The 21050-nt window shown below is 36.6% G+C and overlaps 6 protein-coding genes and 1 non-coding gene across 12 annotated transcripts; 2 read left to right on the forward strand and 5 right to left on the reverse strand.

The window, feature by feature from the left end:
* Positions 1-6: 6 nt before the first annotated feature.
* BTI1 (VIRB2-interacting protein 1) lies at positions 7-3045 on the forward strand. 2 transcript variants are annotated; one of them, NM_118494.5, is made up of 6 exons: positions 7-132; positions 545-1305; positions 1712-1892; positions 1975-2116; positions 2213-2282; positions 2376-3045. In NM_118494.5, exons 2-6 carry the CDS (start codon positions 1041-1043, stop codon positions 2543-2545), a joined length of 828 nt encoding a protein of 275 aa, NP_194094.1. In that variant the 5' UTR covers positions 7-132; positions 545-1040; the 3' UTR covers positions 2546-3045. The 2 variants fall into 2 exon arrangements, with proteins under 2 accessions (NP_194094.1, NP_001328059.1); NM_001341623.1 differs by lacking the exon at positions 7-132 and adding an exon at positions 144-346.
* Positions 3046-3080: 35 nt separating this feature from the next.
* On the forward strand, positions 3081-3164 carry AT4G23635. The gene has a single exon. It is a non-coding gene; the product is annotated as a tRNA-Leu (tRNA).
* TRH1 (Potassium transporter family protein) lies at positions 3123-7575 on the reverse strand. The gene is made up of 9 exons (NM_118495.4): positions 7260-7575; positions 6584-6827; positions 6251-6499; positions 6103-6150; positions 5741-6001; positions 5601-5653; positions 5165-5279; positions 4618-4872; positions 3123-4546 (listed from the first exon to the last, which is right to left on the reverse strand). The coding sequence occupies exons 1-9, from the start codon at positions 7260-7262 to the stop codon at positions 3447-3449; spliced, it is 2328 nt and encodes a 775-aa protein (NP_194095.2). The 5' UTR covers positions 7263-7575; the 3' UTR covers positions 3123-3446.
* Positions 7576-7728: 153 nt separating this feature from the next.
* CDPK6 (calcium-dependent protein kinase 6) lies at positions 7729-10622 on the reverse strand. The gene is made up of 9 exons (NM_118496.4): positions 9977-10622; positions 9446-9732; positions 9223-9366; positions 8979-9131; positions 8773-8888; positions 8504-8671; positions 8308-8435; positions 8121-8220; positions 7729-8021 (listed from the first exon to the last, which is right to left on the reverse strand). The coding sequence occupies exons 1-9, from the start codon at positions 10384-10386 to the stop codon at positions 7938-7940; spliced, it is 1590 nt and encodes a 529-aa protein (NP_194096.1). The 5' UTR covers positions 10387-10622; the 3' UTR covers positions 7729-7937.
* Positions 10609-14847, reverse strand: PPT1 (polyprenyltransferase 1). Of its 5 annotated transcripts, none has more exons than NM_001341625.1 (10): positions 14837-14847; positions 14609-14697; positions 13888-14349; positions 13091-13226; positions 12502-12623; positions 12243-12312; positions 12007-12156; positions 11408-11543; positions 11220-11316; positions 10654-11126 (listed from the first exon to the last, which is right to left on the reverse strand). In NM_001341625.1, the coding sequence occupies exons 3-10, from the start codon at positions 14328-14330 to the stop codon at positions 11057-11059; spliced, it is 1224 nt and encodes a 407-aa protein (NP_001328939.1). In that variant the 5' UTR covers positions 14331-14349; positions 14609-14697; positions 14837-14847; the 3' UTR covers positions 10654-11056. The 5 variants fall into 5 exon arrangements, with proteins under 5 accessions (NP_849431.1, NP_001320050.1, NP_001328939.1 ...); NM_001203886.1 differs by lacking the exon at positions 14837-14847 and adding an exon at positions 11833-11898 and having other exon boundaries at positions 10665-11126; positions 14609-14650; NM_179100.4 differs by lacking the exon at positions 14837-14847 and having other exon boundaries at positions 10609-11126; positions 14609-14735.
* Positions 14848-15399: 552 nt separating this feature from the next.
* Positions 15400-16875, reverse strand: AT4G23670 (Polyketide cyclase/dehydrase and lipid transport superfamily protein). The gene is made up of 2 exons (NM_118498.4): positions 16441-16875; positions 15400-16085 (listed from the first exon to the last, which is right to left on the reverse strand). Exons 1-2 carry the CDS (start codon positions 16625-16627, stop codon positions 15817-15819), a joined length of 456 nt encoding a protein of 151 aa, NP_194098.1. The 5' UTR covers positions 16628-16875; the 3' UTR covers positions 15400-15816.
* Positions 16876-19104: 2229 nt separating this feature from the next.
* AT4G23680 (Polyketide cyclase/dehydrase and lipid transport superfamily protein) lies at positions 19105-20570 on the reverse strand. Its single transcript, NM_118499.4, has 2 exons — positions 20202-20570; positions 19105-19655 (listed from the first exon to the last, which is right to left on the reverse strand). The coding sequence occupies exons 1-2, from the start codon at positions 20386-20388 to the stop codon at positions 19387-19389; spliced, it is 456 nt and encodes a 151-aa protein (NP_194099.1). The 5' UTR covers positions 20389-20570; the 3' UTR covers positions 19105-19386.
* Positions 20571-21050: the final 480 nt, after the last annotated feature.

Consider the following 21050-nt stretch of genomic DNA (forward strand, 5'->3'; position numbering starts at 1 on the left):
AATTACATTTCTCAGACGTTGCAGTACCTAAAATATTTTTTCATCATGCCATTACCCTATCATTTGTTTTATTATTTGTGTTGTGTTCTCTCATGGAGCTTCTACTATTTCACTTTGTCTTCCATGTACAAGGTAATTGTCTGAGTTATTCGAAACACAATACATCGGTTTGAGCATTTTTGTGTACTTCATTATTTATGGACCATAACTTGAGGTTTCAGTTTGTTTCCGAGCATCTTTTTGTAATGGGCCCATGAGAGAACTGATACTGGGCTTGATCAGATTGATGTCCATTATTTGTGCTTTATTGGGCTCCACTCTTTCTCACTCTCACATTTTTTACAAGGTTTTCTCTTCTTTTTTTTACACCTATTTTCACTTTTCTATGTGTTTTGTTTTACACCTATTATTATATTTTTCTTTGCCTATTATCGTTATTTTCTTTGCCGACTATCATTTTTTTCTAGACGTTATATACTGTTTTAGAATATTACGTTTATTATAATATTAAGAATTTGTTTGATTGTGTCCTTTTTTGACGCAGACAGAAAGAACGTGACGCATGTACGAATGGCTGAATCTTCCTCCACGTGTCCTGCAATTAAAAAAATTAGATCGTACCGCATCATGCGTCAGCCGCGTGACACCTGATCATAACCTAGTTACTTAGCTCAGACATCGCCACGTATACGTCCCTCATGACGGGAAACGTTAACTCTGACGGCGTCACATGTCGACCATTCGTTTTGTGAAATGTATTTTGTGTTCCCATTTGGCTTTTTGCCTTTTTCCCCAAGGTTTGGCTCTAATTAAGTAAACGAACCTGTAGCTTCGGAAGTTCGTATCCGAACCAACCAACGGCTCAGATTAGTTTCATATTTTCAACGGCTGAGATTAGAGTTTCGATTTCTTTCTTCTATTTTAGGCTTCGAGATCTTTTCTTCTCAAAAGGTAAAAACTTTGGGAAGCAGCTAAAATACTGTGTTCTTTGTTTCTTCCATCGAAATCGAAAAAAGCTAAGATCTTTGCGTTTTGAAACGATGGCGGAAGAACATAAGCATGATGAATCTGTGATCGCTCCTGAGCCAGCTGTTGAGGTTGTGGAGAGAGAATCGTTGATGGATAAGATATCGGAGAAGATCCATCACGGTGGTGATTCTTCTTCGTCTTCTTCATCTTCTGATGATGAAGACGAGAAGAAGAAGACTAAGAAGCCCTCTTCTCCTTCGTCTTCTATGAAATCGAAAGTTTACCGCTTGTTCGGACGAGAGCAGCCTGTTCATAAGGTTCTCGGCGGTGGAAAGCGTAAGTTTTTCTCCGATCTGGTTTTACTTTCATATATTTGTGTGTGTTGTGGCTTGATCTGTTTTCTTATATGTGTTGTTTGGTTTATTCTTTCATTTTGATGGATTAGGTTTCATTGATATGTGTGATTTGAATCTGCACTTGTTTAGGGTTTCTATTTTACTCGTTGATCTGAATCGATCCATCGTGTCCATTTGTATTATTGGGGTTCTTTATTTTGGCATTTGTGAGGGTTTAATTAGGGATTCCATTTCTAAATGAATGTTTTGATCATAAAAATGGGTTTTTGACATAATCTCGATATAGAAACCTTACAGTATCAAGTTCCATGTTTTTCTAATGTGGTTGATTTAGATGACAGTATGTTGTAATGTTTGCTCAACTTGATTATTCTTCCTATTTGCAGCGGCTGATATATTCATGTGGAAGAACAAGAAGATGTCTGGTGGTGTACTTGGTGGTGCTACAGCTGCTTGGGTTGTGTTTGAATTGATGGAGTACCATCTTCTCACTCTGCTTTGCCACGTGATGATTGTTGTTCTCGCTGTGCTGTTTTTGTGGTCTAATGCCACTATGTTCATTAACAAGTAAGTTAAAACTGATGAATGTAAATATGTCTCAGCTTATGATTATTCACTTGTGCATTGTTGACAATTGATTCTCTGTCAGGTCCCCTCCAAAGATTCCTGAAGTTCATATCCCTGAAGAACCTATTCTTCAGCTTGCGTCTGGGCTCAGAATCGAGATCAACCGTGGATTCTCTTCTCTCCGTGAAATTGCATCAGGAAGGGATCTCAAGAAATTCCTCATTGTAAGTTCAAATGTGCTTAAGTAGAAACTATTTGGGACTTGGTACTTAATATGTTTATCCTTATATCTGACAACAATGTACCATTGGATTGAATAGGCTATTGCCGGGTTATGGGTTCTCTCAATCTTGGGCGGTTGCTTCAACTTCTTGACATTGGCATACATAGGTAATGCTTTGCTTATACTTCTATACCATTTAGTGTTTTCCTTCTCTTGTATCACTGAACCCTGATGACTAAATTTTTATCTTGCTGCAACAGCTCTTGTGTTGCTCTTCACGGTTCCTCTTGCCTACGACAAGTATGAAGACAAAGTCGACCCATTAGGTGAGAAAGCAATGATCGAGCTCAAGAAGCAGTATGCAGTGTTGGATGAGAAGGTGTTGAGCAAGATCCCACTTGGGCCGTTGAAGAACAAGAAGAAAGATTAGGGGTTTACACAAGGTTGTCCGTGGCTAGCAAAACGGGTGTTGTGAAATGGTATCGAAGTAATGTGTTTTGGGCGTTTTTTTAGGTGGCTCTTTCGGTTATGTGAATGAACTTGGAATTTTCCTGACTGGTTTGTTCTGTTGTTTATGTCATTGTTGATCAGCGTCGAGGGATAAAAGTAGTGATATTTCTTCTCTCTCTAAGCCTCTATATAACTAAGAATTTCAAGATATTTGAATTTTGCAATCTCGTGGTTAATGTTGTTCTTTCTCTATATTCTCCTCTTTCATTACATTTGTAAAATGGAATCAATGTCACGAATTGATAAGTTGTACGAAGCTTATACGTTTTATAGTTTCTTACTATATCATCCACTCACCGATCGTGTAAGTATAAGTATATGTAACGTCTTTATAACGTGTGGGGCCATCCACGGCCGAGAACGTTTTGTGAACCTCTTGTAATCTTGTTCCTAGAAAATGAATATCAGCTAACAATTTGCAACTAAAACTACACAGAGTAGAGTATTAAGCAGAAGTCAGGGTGGCCGAGTGGTCTAAGGCGCCAGACTCAAGTTCTGGTCCTCGTAAGAGGGCGTGGGTTCAAATCCCACTTCTGACATTTTTATTATTTTCTTTTTAAGTTTATGCTCAAGAAGATATCCCCCACTCACCACACCAGTACATCGTTTTCTGTCTTTTTACATTATGACTTTTCTACATTAAACCGAGGCACTGAGACTGAGACATTGAGACTTCGTTTGAAGTCTCACCAATACCAAAGTTACCAAGAAATAAAAGAAGTAAAATATTACAAACAAAAAAACACATTATATCCAATTTTATGAAACTCGAACCACAAAACTCTCACAAAGGATCAGTAATAAAAAGAAAAAACTCTCACTTACAAGTAATAGTTCATGCCCACTTTGATCAAACAAATGTGAGGAATATTCAACATCACGCCTGGGCTCCGGCAATTCTTCCTCAAGAACGAGTACGCTACGTTTACCACCAGCTGTTTTACAAACACTGAGTTCCGCTTTGCCTTCACGTGACCGTGTCCGACAATGTAAGCCACTTCAGCGTCCTTAGCATTCACCAGATCAAACAGCTCTTCCTTCACCTGCGGTTGCCTGAACTTGGTGTCCATTGGTCTGAACTGAAACATCCTTCTCATGCTCAGCCTCGGAAGCTCTTGCTCATACTCTGCTCTCAGTTTAAGTAGAGCCGGAGACTTGCTGTTTGTTACTGTTGTCTGTGATCTCGAGCTGCCTGCGATGTTGGCTTCGGATATAGACCGAGACAGCCTTGTCCCAAACTTGTTTGAGGCTTTCACAACAGCGAGCCGACCGTCAATCGAACGGTCAGTGTTTGAGCCACCATAGCCTTCGGATTCTAGCTGGATAAACTCGGCGATGCTCATCACCAGCTCGTCTTCAAAGTCGTCTCCGTCTTTGTTCACGTCTTTGTAGCCAGCTCGGATAATGCATCGGTACATCCTGTATGTTTTTGGTCCAATCCGGCCGATAAGGTACCGTTCTTTCTGCGGCACATACGGGATAGGGACAGTTTTGCAGCAGACAAAGACGACAACTTGGTAGAACGCCGGTAAGTTTGTTAGAAAGTGCTTAAATGTGGCAGGAACACCGCTGGCGAGCTCTGTGTAGATAAGACCCATCCCGGGGACTTTGATGATCCCGAGGCTCGGGCCAAGGCTTAGTATTGATTTCATAGGGACCTTGTTGTGCTGGTCGCATAGGTACTTCTTTCTGCTGCCGTAATGCCATACGTATGTGATGAAGGTGAAGAAGAGGGAAAGGAGCAGAGTGATCCAGCCTCCTTTAGGGATTTTGACTAAGGCTGATGCAACGAAGATAAGTTCTATGGTCCCGAAGAAGAGGATGAAGAGGACGGAGAAGACGATATTACGGTTCCAGACAAAGTTGATGATGAGAGGCATCAACCAAGTAGTCACAAAGGCTAGAGTCATGCAGGCGAGCCCTGGAGAACAAAGGATTTGTTTAATGATAAAAGATGGAACTTATGAGTTTGATGGAAGGTTAAGTCCTTACCAAAAGCAAAAGCTATGTGTCGAGTGTCTCGGAAACAAATGGTGACAGCAAGGGTGAGGATCATGACAACCCAATTGATCTCAGGGATGTAAATCTGGCCAAGGACCCATCTTGGTTTGTGAACAATCTTCACACGCGGGAAGCATCCCAATGCATAGCATTGTTTGACAATCGAGAACGTGGCAAATATGACTGCTTGACTAGCGACCATTGCAGCTAGCATAGCCATCATGAGAACCGGCCAGAAAAATGGGTCTGTAGAACAAGAACAAAACACATGAAAACTACACGAACAAAGAAGAGCACATGAATGAGTTGATATATTACTTGCAGATAAGAATAATAAACCAGAAACTTTGGATCTAGACATGTACCATGGATAAAATCAACCACTACAACATCCCAACATTGAAGGTCAGGTACATTTATTTGAGAAATTGTAGTATTGTTGGGACTTGTAGAGGAATTATATAAAATTGGAGGGATTGATACAGGTTGTCAGAAGTAGAGGAAAGAGACGTGAAAAGGAGATTGACCAAACTATTACCTGGAATGGAAGAATAAAAGCTTGAAGGTAGAGCAGAAAAATTCTTTGATAAAAACGCAGCTTGGCCCATGTATTGAAGCACCAGACACGGGTAAACAACACAACAAAACGCAAACTGCAGAGAACCATGACATAGCAAAATGTTATTGTTTCTTCATCTTTATTAGCCAACAAAAGAGGCTGTCAAATATTTATAACAATAACCAGATTTTAATAGTTTATCATATTTTTTCCTCTTCCTTGGGTCAAGAATAAATCCATAATTCCGTCAAAAATAAAATAAAAAAAATCCATAATATGACCAATTGCTTGTGGATTCTTTAGCAACAAAAAAAACTTCTAGTAACTGTACGATGCAATTCCTAAAGAACTACTATAAAAAGTCTCTCCACAAGTTTCTGCTGCATAAAGGAACCAAAAAAGCTGCTTCACATACCCTTATAGATGTGGCTGTAAATTGGCCAAGTTCAGCAAAGATAGCCTCCGTTCCTGAATTCAGACAAATTGCAAAGATGAGACATAATATAGCATTAAAATTTGTTGAGTCTATTTTCAGAGCATAAATGACCATATTACCTGTGATGCATAAAAGAATGCCTCCAAGGGATAGCCATCCATCTATTCCCGTATCTCTAAAGAATACATAGATATAGTAGGGAGATAAGGCTTTGTATACACTGGGGTTCCAAGTCACAATATTGTACACACCAGCAGTTGCAATTATCAACAACCACAAAATCATTATAGGTGCAAATAGAAAGGCAACTTTATTTGTCCCACGGTGCTGCAGAACAAAAAGTCCAACCAGTAAAGCGCATGCTATCATGACCACAGTACCTATGCAAATAACACATTGATAAAGAATATAAATAACACTGACAGAATGCGTAAGAATATATAAACTAGATATGTAGGTATGGAAAGGAAACGTTACTTACTGTGCTTCAGACTTGTCTTGGCCACAAGGCCATCAATAGACGAAGAGACTACAAGAAGATAAACGTTAGATGCTAAACCATGGAAAAGGAAAAAATTGGTAACATACTATATAACCAGAAAGAAGCGAAACGAAGTCTGCCTAATCACCTGAAATTGCTGGTGTAAGGACACCGATGGTTATTACCATGGAAGTTCCTACCAAGACTAAAACAAGCAAAGCAGTTTTTGATCTTTTATTTCGTTCTATAAGGCTTTTGAAAGCAGAACTAGGCAAATTTCTACTTGCATCTCCAGGACCATAGTATGTAGAGATTTCTTCATCAGCAGCTTGCTGATTTGGAAGCAAAGAAAATCTTGCGTGTCTGCAGAGCAAAGCATACAAAGCAAAGATCCCTCCTGCAACATAAATTCAACATTTACATCCTAACCCTAAGTCTCAGAAGAAAACAAATAGACTCAATTAGCAACCGATGCACATACCTTCACCATTGTCATCTGCACTTAACACAAAAACCATGTACTTGATGAGTGAAAGGAGAGTGATGGTCCAAAATATCAAAGAAAACGCGCCAAATATCGTATCTTCTGTTTGGTGATGTCTCAATCCTCCGTAGAATGTACATTTATACACATAGAGAGGAGAAATACTCAAATCTCCAAACACTAAGCCAAAACTCTGGTATGCTAAAAGGAGGATCTGGTTACACCTGTTTCTCCTATCAGCCTGATTCAATAGAAGACAACAACAAACTTATAACACCACGCTGGTCAAAACTACACACATATATAAACAGATATTGCCGAACATTTTAACGTTTGGATAGATTATCAATGAATGGCTCATAAGCTATCACAAGAAGCTTAAACTTCGAGAGCTTACAAATCAAAACATAAGCTCAGAGATGCATTAAAACGAATCGCTAACAGTAATTTTACTTTCAAGAGTGATATTGAGTTGGATTTGAATATCCTGATTGAAAAATTTAGAATCAGAAGCTAAATTCAATGAATATTGGCATCATTCATTTTCAGAATTCTCTCACCATTTCTATTCACATCATCACAGTACAACAATTGTAATTCCGCAGGAGTAGCAATAAGGAATCTAGGGGTTTAAGATTTCCGACGTATCGGTCGAGAGAAGGGAGCGACATACCATGATTCAAGCCGCCGGCGAGTAAGATGCGGCGTAGCTTGGATCTTCAACGATCAGAGATTACACGCCGGAGACTAGTTCTTTGGAATCGGAATCGAATCTAGAGAAAAACGATCAACGATCATTTGTTGTTTTTATTATCGAGAGAAGAAAAATTTAACAAATTCGATCCAAAGCTCGCGGTCCTTCTTCTTCTTCCAGTTTTTTTTTTATATATATCTCAGTTGATTTTTTATTCGTTCTTTTAATTTTTTTTACTCATTTTAGTTGTCCGATTTCTCTGTGAGAAAATGTCACCAAGATTATTAGATTTCGTCATTTTTCATGTATAAAAATCGGATTTGAAACTTCTAATCCCTCCTACTGCACCTTGCTTATTTTTTTATTGCCTTGATTAGATATAATCTCAAATTTGTTTGTAAGGGTTAAGATTATCATTCTATAATTTTTTAAGTGAATTTCAGCTTCAAATCATGCAAGAATCAACCTGTAATTATTATATATTGAATCTCTCATAAGTCATTAACCAAACCTGCAAATGGCTTTCTGATCTCAAAGTATTTTTTATGTTGTGTTGATAAAAAGAGATTGCAGGAAACAAAATAATTGATTGTAACAGAAACACAAAGTTTGAGTAAAGTGATAACCAAAAACAAACAAACAACATCAAAAGATCTCTCACATTCTGCGTCGGTTTGGCACCAATTCTGGATTTCCCTTCTTCATCATCGCTACAAATTCTTCGTAGTTGATTTTTCCGTCCTAAAGATTCGAATACAAAGATGAGAAGAGAGTGTTAAACTTACACGTATACTTACAGATGTATGAATTGGACGAAACCAGAGATTTACGTATACTTACACGATCGGTGTCTACTTCAGCAATGATCTCTTTGATGGATTTATCATCACCCATGTTGTATTTCTTCATGGCTAGCTCTAGCTCTTCCATTGTTATGTAGCTAATATCACAAATCAAGATCAAAGAGTGAGACTTTATTTATAGCTTGTTAAAGAAAGAAATAGAGAGCTAAAGAACAATGTTTTACCCGCTGTTGTCATTGTCAAAGAACTGGAATGCGGTGTACAAGTGATCCTCACGTTCGATTCTGTTCATATGCATTGTGGCTGATATAAACTCCAAGTAATCAATTGATCCATCTCCATCCATATCAGCCTAAAAGAAACAAAGCATCATAAGCATTATTGCTTTGACATCAAAGTAGTGGATTGTGATAGACTTACTGCTTCCATTAACTGCCTTATTTCAGCTTCAGAGATCTTTGAACCAAGTTTTGGGAGACCGGTTCTCAATTCCTCCAAGGTGACTATTCCATTGTTATCAGTGTCTAGAGATTTGAACATCTCTTTAAGACCAATGATTTCTTCTTCAGAAAGGTTCTCAGCGATAACCTGAAATTGCAAAACGAAAACCAAAGATTGGCTTTAGAACAAGAAGACTACATAAACTACAATAGTGATGGTAAGACTGTTTCAATCAGTGTTTTAATTACCTTCAGGGCCATTTTTTTTAGTTTGTTCATCGCCCGGAATTGTTTCATCCTGGATAACACCGCATTGTCAAGCGGTTTGTCTGATGCCTCCCCATCTTCTCTAATCCACGGATGATCTGCGTATGTATCAAAACGTTATTAAAATTGGATAAAAGAAGGTGTTTTCATCAATTTATTCATCAAAACATGTTATAAAGGGGTCTTACTTAGCACTTCCGCAGCTGTAAGCCGATCTTTAGGGTCATATTTTAACATTTTCCTCACAAGATCTTTGGCACCATCTGATAGTGCTGGCCATGGATCAGCTGAAAAATCAAGTTGCCCTTGAAGAATGGCATCAAAGATCCCCGTTTCATTTTCTGCACAACAGAAAGAACGTGACTATACATTCCAGTCCAACATTTAAACAGTGAAACCAAATTCTCTTCTCAAATAAGATCAAGACAATACCTCCCCAGAAAGGCGGAACACCACTGAGAAGGATGTATAGAATCACACCAGCACTCCAGATATCAGCCTCTGGTCCATAGTTCCGTTTTAGAACTTCTGGGGCAACATAGTATGCACTTCCAACAAGATCCTTAAACTTATCACCTGCATTAATGGATCAACTTCATTAGAGGGATAAATTGTCTATAGAAATCAAATAGGGAAGGATAGAGGCTGTTCAAACCTGGCTTGAAGAAGACAGAGAGACCAAAGTCTGTAGCTTTCAATGGTGAGTTCTCATCTTTACTAAGAAAGAGAAAGTTTTCGGGCTTCAAGTCTCGGTGCATTACACCCATAGAATGACAACTATGCACAACCATCACCATCTGCCTACACAAATCCGCAGCAGCTCTCTCTGAGTAAAGACCTTTAGAAATGATCCTATCGAACAATTCCCCTCCTTCACACAACTCCATTATCAGATTCACAGAGTGTCTGTCCTCGTAGGCTCCCTTCAAGTCCACTATGTTCCTATAATCAACTCACCAATTTGAAACTCAGGTAAATATAAATATGCAAAAAGGGAAACTTTTTCAAGAGTTTAACATAGGACCACCAAACTTTTCATCCACATATGATGCAAACCATTCATTAATATAGAAAACGAATCCTATGTCTAAATATTCACCAATATTCCAACAAAAGGCGTTTCAGATTCGATTTCGGAAAATGTCAAAGAAGCATTTTCCAGTGAGATACAAAAAAAGAGATTTACCGGTGACCGCTGAGATGGTGCATAATCTGGACTTCACGGCGAACATCTTCAATGTCGTCTTTGTGAACAAGGCGGCGCGTAGGGATTGACTTGCAAGCGACCTGTTGTTTCGTCTCTTTGTGAGTTACGAGGTACGTGACACCAAACTGGCCACGACCAAGCTCACGACCAAACTCATAGGTTCTCCGTACTTCCTCCATCGGCCGACCTAAGATCCGACCATTCTGCTGAGTAGATGTGGTGGAACGAGATCCGCCTGTTCCGGAGCCTGACGATCCGACGGTTCCGGAACCGGATGATCCGCGGCGTTCTCCGGCAGGTTTAACATGGTGGACTACGTTGCCGGAGGAAGAGGAGGAGGAGGACGGTGGCGGATCGGAGGATTTGGACTTGCTGTGTCTGTGGCCCATTGTCAAAAGCTTTCTCTCAGTCAATAAAGTCAATCGAGAGAGAAAGATTGTATCTCCGATTCTTATGGCTTTTTAATGTCTGAGATCAGACACGATGACCACGTGGCGTGTTTTTATTGGTACGTAGTTGAACCGCGTATAAACAAAAGTATTTGTCCCATTGGAAGATAAATTAGTGGATGTGGAAATCTTCTGCATATTAGTTGTTTCCACTTCTCCAATCAATCACACGGCTAATTCAATGTTAATCTTTTGCAATTTGAGATTGAAAAAGGAAAAGTTATTAACATCCTTTAGGTTACAAAATCAATGATATTGCGTATGTCAACTATAAAAGCCAAAAGTAAAGCCTCTTGTTTGACCAGAAGGTCATGATCATTGTATACATACAGCCAAACTACCTCCTGGAAGAAAAGACATGGATCCCAAACAACAACAATAGCTTCTTTTACAAGAACCAGTAGTAACTAGTCACTAATCTAAAAGAGTTAAGTTTCAGCTTTTCTGGCAATGGCTCCTTGATCATTTCAATCCTGAAGGAGACCCACTTTGTAGCAAGACCATGTCCTCTGTTTCACTTACAGTGTGTCTCAAAAGTCTACTTCAATTCTTCATATATAGGTTCCTCACACTACAGCTTCATCCTCATTCGTTGACAGAGAGAGAGTCTTTATTGAAAACTTCTTCCAAGTACAACTCCACTAAATATAATAGCACCAAACCACTTGTTCGACACAAATCTGTACAGATATAAAAACACTATTAGGTTTTCCAAGGCAAATCACATAATTGGATTGTGAAAGAGTACAAAAGATAAACCCAAATTTTCATACTTTCTACTGCAGTCAGCACCAGATGATAAGTCAGCTGTCCCTATTTGCCATCCTAACTGTCCTGATGCAGCGGCCAGTGATGCGTAATATTGCCACCCTTAATCATTAGAGCGAGAAACAAAAAGAATCAAAAGACAGTAAATGGAATTAGGAATCACAAATGAGTCCTTGTAAAGTTTATTGAGTACCGAGATCTGCACTGAATCCAGAAAGTGCAAGAAAACCTATGGATGCTGTGCCAAATCCAGTTAACCAAAGCTTTGTATTATCACCGAATCTAAGGGCTGTTGACTTAACACCAACTTTTACATCATCTTCTTTGTCCTGGAGACACAATATATTAGACATTAGTCCATGGAAAAAAAATGATTTAACCTAGAATATCTCAAAATTACTTGCATAAAAACTGAACTTGAGCTGAAATTTTGGGTTCGTAGCTTGTGGCATATACTATTTCATTTTCAATGGGCCACAAAGGTAACTTTCTTTTCTCACTTCTGTTGCAAACGGGAAGACTTTTATGGGGCTAACTCTTCACTTAAAGTATAGAAATCAGATGGAAAAGGTGGGAGATCAGGGTAATTTTCTTCTTTATGATTGACAAAAGTCGAACATCGAAATGGATGCATTTGCATGAGACATGAAACAAAAGCTGAAAAAGAAATCTGTGGTGGTGAAGCTAGAAAAAGAAAACAAAGCAAGCAATATGCACACATTGAGATTAACTACTTTGCTACTGGTCATAATCAAATAGATTTTGAAGCTAAAAAATAAAAAGTGAATATACCTGATGTGCATAAATAGTATCATAAACAAGGGTCCAGCAGACTCCGGAGAGATAGAGAGGGAGTACAATAGATGGTGCTATGCTTCCTTTAACTGCAGTCCATCCTAACAATGCTCCCCAGTTTATGGTCAAACCTAAAAAGGCTTGAGGCTGCAATTATAAAAACGAATCAATCATAAGAAAATCAGAAAATATATAATGTCTAACTTTGAGAAGCCAGAATAGATTTAAATTACCCAAAATGTAAACCTCTTCATAAGTGGGTAGGAAAAGACAAGTAACAAAGATGAAGCCCCTAAAACACGGCTGCAGAATATACATACTGAAATGAGCTCAAGTAGAAAAGAATTTGATCACAAAACTAAAGACAAGACCTGAGAACATATCTTCAGAATTTGGGCCAACTACATAAGGGTGAACCATATGTGTATGTGAATTTTTAAACAAACACTTGCAAATACGCGACTTTAGGGCAAGTAAAAAATCCAAACAAACCTGTAATTGTTAAGTTGGAGAAGAATCCCTAAGCCTAAAAGCAACTGCAGCCCGAGAAATCCAATCCCTTGAAATGGTGTCAAAAGACCACTGGCGATAGGTCTTAGTTTTGTACGATCAACCTGGATATAAAAGAAATTTGTAAGACAACATAATCTAAAACAAAACAACCATACAAAATCTTGAGCTTTACATACAAGCAACCCATCTTTGTTTATGGAAGAATGAATCCAGTTACATGAATGCTGTGTATCTACCCTAACTACTAAACACATATTTCAATCGAAAAACATATTCCACCTTCACCATATCTAACACCTGAAGTCTTTCACTTTTTGAACGAAGTCATCAGAACATGCAGATAAGCTATTACCCAAAACAGAGATATGACTGGAAATGTTGTCGTAAATTGATCCAACATAGAAAAATCAAGACCAGTTCCAGATGTCAAAGCAATAACACTTTCCCACCATGGTTACAGAAACCATAGTTACACAAAACATGTTTCCTAAACCAACATACTAAAGGGATATATAAATTTGACATCACTTTATCACCATACCATAAGATAGCTTAAAAACAAACTGACCTTTGTATCTATGTCCTGATCAAGCAGATCATTTATAGTACAACCAGCACCTCTAAGAAGTAATGCTCCGCAACCAAATAAAGCCATATATTTAAAACTTGGAAGGCTTCCAGGATCAGCAGCCAACGCAATCGACCTATACAACAATGATGGAGATTCAGAGTATCGATCTATTTACATAGCTCTGGAACTAGATCCATGACGAAACATGGAACATCGTTATAATATCTAAAGACTTCCAAACAGATTCCTGAGTAAGAAACCCAGTGGAACTATAGTACTGTAACATATATAAAATCAAAGAAAACTCAGGTTTATAGCATTATCCAATCCTGATTTCTGCCAATCCTTAACCACTCTCCCATGCTATCAAAAACCTCAGCTCAAGATCATACTACCTAATTGCCTATGAGCTCTTGGGAAGATCATTATGGATTTGATAACTGAAAAAAGTAACAGAGAAATAGCAGACTGCAAGAACTACTCCAAACTTCTCCACTGATATGTATGTAGTCTAACAATAATAAACAGACATAAATTCTTTTATCAAGCTTCAAGAGCAAGTTAGTCAGAAAACATCACAGCCAAACCAACCAGGAAAACACATAACTTTATCACATAAAACTAAATTTAATGTAATCTGACTTAACATAAACCATCCTTTGGGACGAAAGGAAACTATATAAACATGCAGTCTTTCTTTCCCTCAGCTATTCTTTCGGATGGATTATAATGAATCTCAAAAGTGAAATGTCTTGATTCTCAGCTACATTACTCAAAGGCGAAGATAAACTTACCACATACAAGGCCACGCAAGCAACCAAGTTCCAATGGGTTTATCCAATCGAGCAAGCTTAGCATAACCTCTAACTTCTTCTGGTAAATACAAATCTATCCAAGAAGCTTCCTTAACAACAACACCATCACTCTTCTCCTTATCATCTTTCTTCGGCTTTCCCTCCAAAACCGAAGAAGACGACGACATTCCACAAATTAATCTGTAATTCCAACCAACACCAAAAAACTTCTCCTGATGCAATTCTCTTCCTTTACTCCATACTTGGTAATTATCATTCCATGAAGGATAACACTTAGTGAAAGGATTTGTGTAATGGGTAGTCACAGGATTGGACAAGGATTTATGTTGTGATTGCAAAAGAGCAGAGGAAGAAGATGGAGTTACGGAGACGGAAGATTTCAACAACCGTCTTGAAACACGGGAGAGCCCAAAAAACGCCATCTTTGAGAGAAATTGTTGCCTGGAAGAAACAAAGACTTGAGATTTCAAACGTAAGTGAATTCTTACGAACGAAAGCTAACTTCTCAAGAGAATCAGATTAGTGATTCCTCAAAAACAAACAAAACTATCTAATTTCAGTTTCGAGTGATGAAGCCTTAAGAATCTAGAACCTCCATGGCGTTTCTAATCTCTCAGAGATAATCGAATTCCTTAAACAATCAAAGCTTAGAAAGAGAAGAACAACAACAACAACAAAAAAAATCAGATTAACAACCGACCAGAGAGCAACGACGACGCCGGCGAGAAAGAGCACGTCGTCTCGGAGCAAGACTTCTTCTCCAGTAACCCGGATGGATCGTTAATGGGCCTGTAGATTATTATATTTGGGCCGAAACAATTGGGTCAGCAAAAACTTGGGGGATAATGAAGAAACACGTACAGTATGCATTTAGGCTCCAAATTAATTGGCCATATAATTCGAATCAGATAAACTAATCAACCCCTACCTTACTTATTTCTCACTGTTTTTATTTCTACCTTAGTAGTTGAAGAAACACTTTTATTTATCTTTTCGGGACCCAAATTTGATAGGATCGGGCCATTACTCATGAGCGTCAGACACATATTAGCCTTATCAGATTAGTGGGGTAAGGTTTTTTTAATTCGGTAAGAAGCAACAATCAATGTCGGAGAAATTAAAGAATCTGCATGGGCGTGGCGTGATGATATGTGCATATGGAGTCAGTTGCCGATCATATATAACTATTTATAAACTACATATAAAGACTACTAATAGATTTCGATCGTTGTGATGGTTATTCTCCTTTCATCGAAATATTTAGAGATCTTAATTAAGAATCAGAAGATGAAAACAAAAAAAATGATATTAACATTTTAGTAAAAATAATAAAATTATCAAGTAAATATATAGACTTATTTCTTAAAGGTTTTTCTGCAATTTTTAAAAACAAGTTCTATAACAATGATATTTTTTATTTTATTTTCTACAACAATGATATATTTCTTAAGTATAAAAAAAAATAACAAAAACAATTTCTGTAGGTAGACTTCTTCATCAATGCAAGGTTAAGCGCATAACAGTCCAATTAAGGTGAAAATGAGATGTATAATATGTGAGTGTGACCAAAGTAATATACGTACTCTTGTTATTTACTTAATTGCTATCTAGAAATTTGCATATACCACACCGACTAATTATAGTATTATACCACTAGATGTTTACTATGATCTACATATATGAAGAAAAAAACAATGAAATATGTAGATAACTGAACGTACTTTATTTAATACTCATTATATCGAAACCGATATATGATGAGCATAACAACATATCACAGCATATTCCAAAACCAAACAGTTACAGAGAATAGAAACTCCACAAGACCCCCTTTATTATATTGATTATCGAAAAGACACCATAATAATACAATATCGATCGAGATAGTGATGACGGTGATGGTTGTGGTTAAGCTTTGTTGACGTGGCCTTCAATGTCAACAACCATTTGCTTGACGAATTTCATGTAGCCGCTTGGTTCGGGAAAGTCATCGTTGCGCTTCTCCCATATCATAGTGATTTTGCAGACGCAGCTATCCTCAGATTTGGGAATAAATTCGTAGATGATATCAAATACTTTGAGATGCTCCATCACGTGACCATCCAGTCCTCTTTTCGTCAATGTTTTATTCTCATCATCTATCTCTCTCTTCTCTTTGAACATCTCCTTCTTTCCATCTTACACACATGTGTTTATTAGTTACAATTTCCAACATCCCACTAGCTAGTTATACCATAAGGATTAATATCTGACTATCATGTTTTTCCGTTTATATTTTTCAAAATTATTCTCAAATATGAAAATACTTTTTACTTTTAAACATATGACTTTCGTTTTCATATGTAAACATAAATGCAAAATATGATTATTATATATGTTTTTGGTCTTATAGAACAAATTCCTTAATTAATGATCATATGTAGTATTTCATATTTGGCAGTAGACCACCAAAACCATAGTTTCGGACGCACATAGGCCGTAAAAGTGATAAATATATAGAGAGAAAGTATAAGTAAATGACTAAATGTATACCATATGTGTAGTCCCAACTCCTGATAGACCCGTGAGAGTCATGTTCGCCTTCGTGAACAACGACATTTTGGATGTGGTGGCCAATGGCGTCAGCGAAGACATGGTTCTCGCTCTTCCAGCTCTTGTAGTGTTTCTCCGCCGATCCTTTCAACGGAACCTCCGTCACGTACGTTCCCGATGTCGCCATTTCTTTCTCTCTCTCTCGTTTTAAAGTTTCTACTTGTTTTCTGATTGATTATACTGAATACTTGTCGTCGCTAGCTCATAGGTTTATATAGGGACCGTGACGGTTAAAAACAAGGTTTCTACCGTTTCTTTAAATCATTTGATAGTGCATACCTAAAATCTTCTCTGTTTCTTTTTTAACTCAAACACTATTTAATGATAGATGTGTGTTGTTTTTTAACTTTTTTGTTGAAGAGCTTTCAATTAAATTGTTATATTTAATGTTGGACCACGTTATTTACGTGGGTAGTTGGCACAGCATCCTTTAGAAGATAATCACGGTTCATGATTCATGCCCCATACATATTAATCGCGAGGAAAAATACGGTATAATAATGCCCCATACATAATGATCGCGAGGACAAATAATGTTGGTATATAATAATATATATGGAAAATCACATTTTTTTACTTTCAAAATTTTACTGGATGGCATTTTAAATTATAAAATAATTTGACTAACACTATAATCAATCACCAAATAATTTTACTAACATTTTAAACTTTAAAATTAGATTTTAAATGAAATTCAAACTAATAAACATACATATATGGGATAGAGATTTGAAGAGAGAATGAGAGATCATGAGACAGGCTCATAAAAAAAAAGTGGAGCCGTTTACTCAATCTCTAGTAATCAGAATAGGTCATTTATGGGCCCATACAATTGGTCTTTTGATCCAAATGGGCCAAGAAAAACTTGGAGTCTAATTAAGAAATACATACGTCCTCTCTGTTAACGCTTTAATTAGTATCCAAATTAATTAGCCATAGAATTGGAAGCAGATAAACAAACCCTAATTTACTTATCTTCTGGGAAAAAACTACTGTTTTTACACTACAAAAAAACAATTTAAAACATGCAAAAAAAAAGAAAAATAATTTTTATAACTCAGGAAGTTCTAATTCTAAGCTCATAGTTTGTCTTCAGACTCGGAACCAGCCGTTGATAATGCTTATATGGGACATTAATCATGCTCTCTTATACTTCTAAGACTCTATTTAGAAGGATAAAGTTAACGTCTTTTAAAATAAGCTTTATTACTAGTTGAAAGAAACACTCTTTTATTTTTCTTTTCAGGATTCCAAATTTGTTAGGATCGGCAATAACTCATGAGGGTGAGACACATATTAATTAGCCTTATCGGATTAGTGGGGTCAAGTATTTGAATTCGGTAAGAAGCAAGCAATAATAGATCTCGAATGCATCAGAGTAGTTGCATTTTCCGTAAAACAAATAAACTCATCTGCATGGTCCAGGGATCCTGTAACATCAATCATTGAACGCATATATACGTTACAATTTTATAATGATGAAACTGCAAAGTCCGATTTTGGGTGATCTCTCTGGTGGTACCACGTTTATGGTCGTCAACTCAAAATTTTACAATCAGGCACATTTACAACATAATTTATACAATTATACTAGATCAAGCGGGGTACTTAATTTGTTATGTAGTGAAAACTTTGTAGTTCTATGTTTTACAATTTTTAGTGAATTTTGTAAAATTTTATGTTTCATAAACATGTATAAATAAATATATAAATATTTATAGATGCCGTTTCTTATGGTTCGTTTCCTCCATGTTTAGGAATTTTAAATATCAGAATATATTATTAGAAAAAAACAAGCAAATATTTTGCATAAACGATGCACTTGTCATTTTTTTTCAATACGAAGGCCTTTATTTTGAGAGAAAAATGGAAAACTTATTAAATCGATAGATTATTTAGGGTCTTTCGGCAATTTGTAATATCAGAATTCTATCACAATGAAATTGTGTAGACAATTCGTCATCAAGATTAGGGGCATAACAGTTCAATTGAGGTGAAAAACAAATTGCGGGAAAAATTAAAAAATTACGGGATAGGTCTTATTTTGGAACAAGATTATGTGTCAAATGGATTTGAATCAATATTTATAAAATTTTAAAATAATATTAACATACCGTTTTAATACATGTTAAATCCTAAGTATATTAACAATTGTTTCGTGGAATTCTGATATACATTACTTAATAAAAATTAAAAACTATAAATATAAATATTTTATAAATATATATAATTTACAAACTTTTATAGAAACTAACTTTAATAATAAATTATTCTGCAGTGAATCGCGGGTTAAAATTTAGTATATACATGAGTATGACTGGTTCCTAGAAAATTAAGGCCAAAATAGTAAAATATTTTTTTAAAGTTATCATAAACACTTTTAAATTTTGGGGGTCTTTTTCATAAAAATATCTTTTTCGGAGATCTATTTGAAATAATTCTCTTTTGGAAAATTTTGGAGTCCACATACATTTGTTTCTCCCGGCTTCCCTCATGGCCGCCCTGTACGTGAGTATGACCATAATATACGTACTCGTGTTATTTACTTAACTGTTATTCAGAATTTTGCCTAGTCCACCTATACTAGATCGTTAACTAACACCATTAGATGTTTAGTAATCCGTATATGAAAAGTCATAAATTATAGATAAACACTGAAAATCTGAAATGTGTAGTAAATTAATCTTAAGAATCATTATATCGAACCCGACATATGATCATGAACATAACAATATATCGAAGCATCATACAGAACCAAACGGTTTACACATAGAAATTAACGATCCACAAGACCCCATTTATTATACTGAAAACATCATAACTTATAAATCGAGATAGTGATGATGATGATGATGATGATGACGACGACGACTGTGGGAATGATGATTAAGTTTTGCTAACGTGGTTTCCCATGTCAGCAACCAAGCTCTTGACGAATTTCATGTACCCGCTTGGTTCTGGGGAATCATCGTTGCGCTTCTCCCATATTAAAGTGATTTTGCCGATGCAGGTATCCTCAGATTTGGGAATGAATTGGTAGACGACGTCGTACACTTTGAGCTGCTCCATCACGTGACCCTCAAGTCCTCTTAACGTCAACGTTTTGGTCTCATCGTCTATCTCTCTTCTCTCCTTGAACACCTCCTCCTTTCCATCTTTACACACACATGTTCATTGGTTCAAATCTAAACCTTAGGAGAGATATATTCACAATAATACGTTCTTTAAGACTGTAACTAGACCAAGACCAAACCAATCATGCCATAGAAAACAAAACTAGACCAACCAATCTAGATTGTATATTAACTAATGAACTCGATTGTTTGCTAATTTTTGCGTTTTTTCGTGTTTAATGTACGCAAACACAATCATGTGTTCCAGTGTTTACGTTTACCATTTTCAAAGATCTTCCTAAAAATGAAAAAACTTTACTAATAGAATATCTGACCCTCGTTTTCTTATGTAAAACATATATGAAAATTGAAATAGTCAAGACCTATATATTATGAATAGTTTTAGATGTATTCTTGCGCCTACTTCTGACAATATGGTGCAACTATTTAATTAACCATCATAATTCATATTTGGCTATATACTACGAAAACCCTAGTTTCACACATACACCATAATATTGTGTATAGATATATATAGTGTTAAATAATATGTTGATATATATAGAGAAAGTATAAGTAATTGTATACCCCATGTGTAGTTCCAACTCCTGATAGACCCGTGAGAGTCATGTTCGCCTTCGTGAACGGTAACATTTTGGATGTGGTGGCCGATAGCATCAGGGAAGACATGGTTCTCGTTCTTCCACCTCTTGTAGTATTTCTCGGCCGATCCTTTTAGCGGAACTTCCGTCACGTACGTTCCCGACGTCGCCATTTTTGCTCTCTCCCTCTCGTTTTAAAGCTTCCACTTGTTTTTTATGTTTTGTTTTGGTTGATGAGATACCACTTGTCGTCGCCGTGGTTTATATAGTGAATCTGACAGTTAAAAACATAGTTTTTACCGTTTCTTTTTATCATTTGATAGTGCATGCTAGAATCTTCTTTTCTTCATCTTTTTTAACGTACGTATTATTTAATGGGCACTGATGGGTCATCAACTCGTCATAAAAATGTGTACTTTAATTGGTAGGCTGATTTTCGACCACCACGTTATTAATGTGGGTAGTTGCCACAACATCCTTTAGAAGATAATTATGACATAAAAATATATTTTTACCAAGAAATGGAAGAAATTTTCTATGATTGTTTACCATTTTTGATTTCATACGAGACTTTGAATTTTTTTTAAAAATTATATAAATAGAATGAGATCCATTTCATAGCATGGTGATGCATTTAGTAGTTCGGATTTGGTTTGAAATGATTGGCCGAACTACGTTTATGATTTGGTCTGTCAAACCATAACAATTTTCGAGACCTAAAATAATGTAAAAGGGTGGAAATCTATTGCCCATACTATCTTTGAGATTTATTTTAATTATGTTATTGGGATTGGAAAATGACAATTTTGTGTCTAGAGTATAGTCCGTAGTTATT

Source organism: Arabidopsis thaliana, chromosome 4 (genome assembly GCF_000001735.4).
Source record: "Arabidopsis thaliana chromosome 4, partial sequence".
Classification (NCBI taxonomy): domain Eukaryota; kingdom Viridiplantae; phylum Streptophyta; class Magnoliopsida; order Brassicales; family Brassicaceae; genus Arabidopsis; species Arabidopsis thaliana.

Excerpts from the sequence above, each read along its gene's own strand:
- BTI1 (NM_118494.5), top strand. The coding sequence starts at position 1,041 with ATGGCGGAAGAACATAAGCATGATGAATCTGTGATCGCTCCTGAGCCA. Across the intron at positions 1,306-1,711 it reads GGTTCTCGGCGGTGGAAAGC|CGGCTGATATATTCATGTGG; the intron begins GTAAGTTTTTCT and ends TCCTATTTGCAG. Across the intron at positions 1,893-1,974 it reads GCCACTATGTTCATTAACAA|GTCCCCTCCAAAGATTCCTG; the intron begins GTAAGTTAAAAC and ends ATTCTCTGTCAG.
- TRH1 (NM_118495.4), bottom strand. Across the intron at positions 6,002-6,102 it reads CAAGACAAGTCTGAAGCACA|GTACTGTGGTCATGATAGCA; the intron begins GTAAGTAACGTT and ends TTATTTGCATAG. Across the intron at positions 4,547-4,617 it reads ACACATAGCTTTTGCTTTTG|GGCTCGCCTGCATGACTCTA; the intron begins GTAAGGACTTAA and ends TTTGTTCTCCAG.
- CDPK6 (NM_118496.4), bottom strand. The coding sequence starts at position 10,386 with ATGGGCCACAGACACAGCAAGTCCAAATCCTCCGATCCGCCACCGTCC. Across the intron at positions 9,132-9,222 it reads TGTTCCGCCTTTCTGGGGAG|AAAATGAAACGGGGATCTTT; the intron begins GTATTGTCTTGA and ends TCTGTTGTGCAG. Across the intron at positions 8,436-8,503 it reads TAAGGCAGTTAATGGAAGCA|GCTGATATGGATGGAGATGG; the intron begins GTAAGTCTATCA and ends TGTTTCTTTTAG.
- PPT1 (NM_001203886.1), bottom strand. The coding sequence starts at position 14,330 with ATGGCGTTTTTTGGGCTCTCCCGTGTTTCAAGACGGTTGTTGAAATCT. Across the intron at positions 12,624-13,090 it reads ATCAGGACATAGATACAAAG|GTTGATCGTACAAAACTAAG; the intron begins GTCAGTTTGTTT and ends TTTTATATCCAG. Across the intron at positions 11,317-11,407 it reads TGGATTCAGTGCAGATCTCG|GGTGGCAATATTACGCATCA; the intron begins GTACTCAATAAA and ends CTAATGATTAAG.
- AT4G23670 (NM_118498.4), bottom strand. The coding sequence starts at position 16,627 with ATGGCGACATCGGGAACGTACGTGACGGAGGTTCCGTTGAAAGGATCG. Across the intron at positions 16,086-16,440 it reads GAGTTGGGACTACACATATG|ATGGAAAGAAGGAGATGTTC; the intron begins GTATACATTTAG and ends CATGTGTGTAAG.
- AT4G23680 (NM_118499.4), bottom strand. The coding sequence starts at position 20,388 with ATGGCGACGTCGGGAACGTACGTGACGGAAGTTCCGCTAAAAGGATCG. Across the intron at positions 19,656-20,201 it reads GAGTTGGAACTACACATGGG|ATGGAAAGGAGGAGGTGTTC; the intron begins GTATACAATTAC and ends GTGTGTGTAAAG.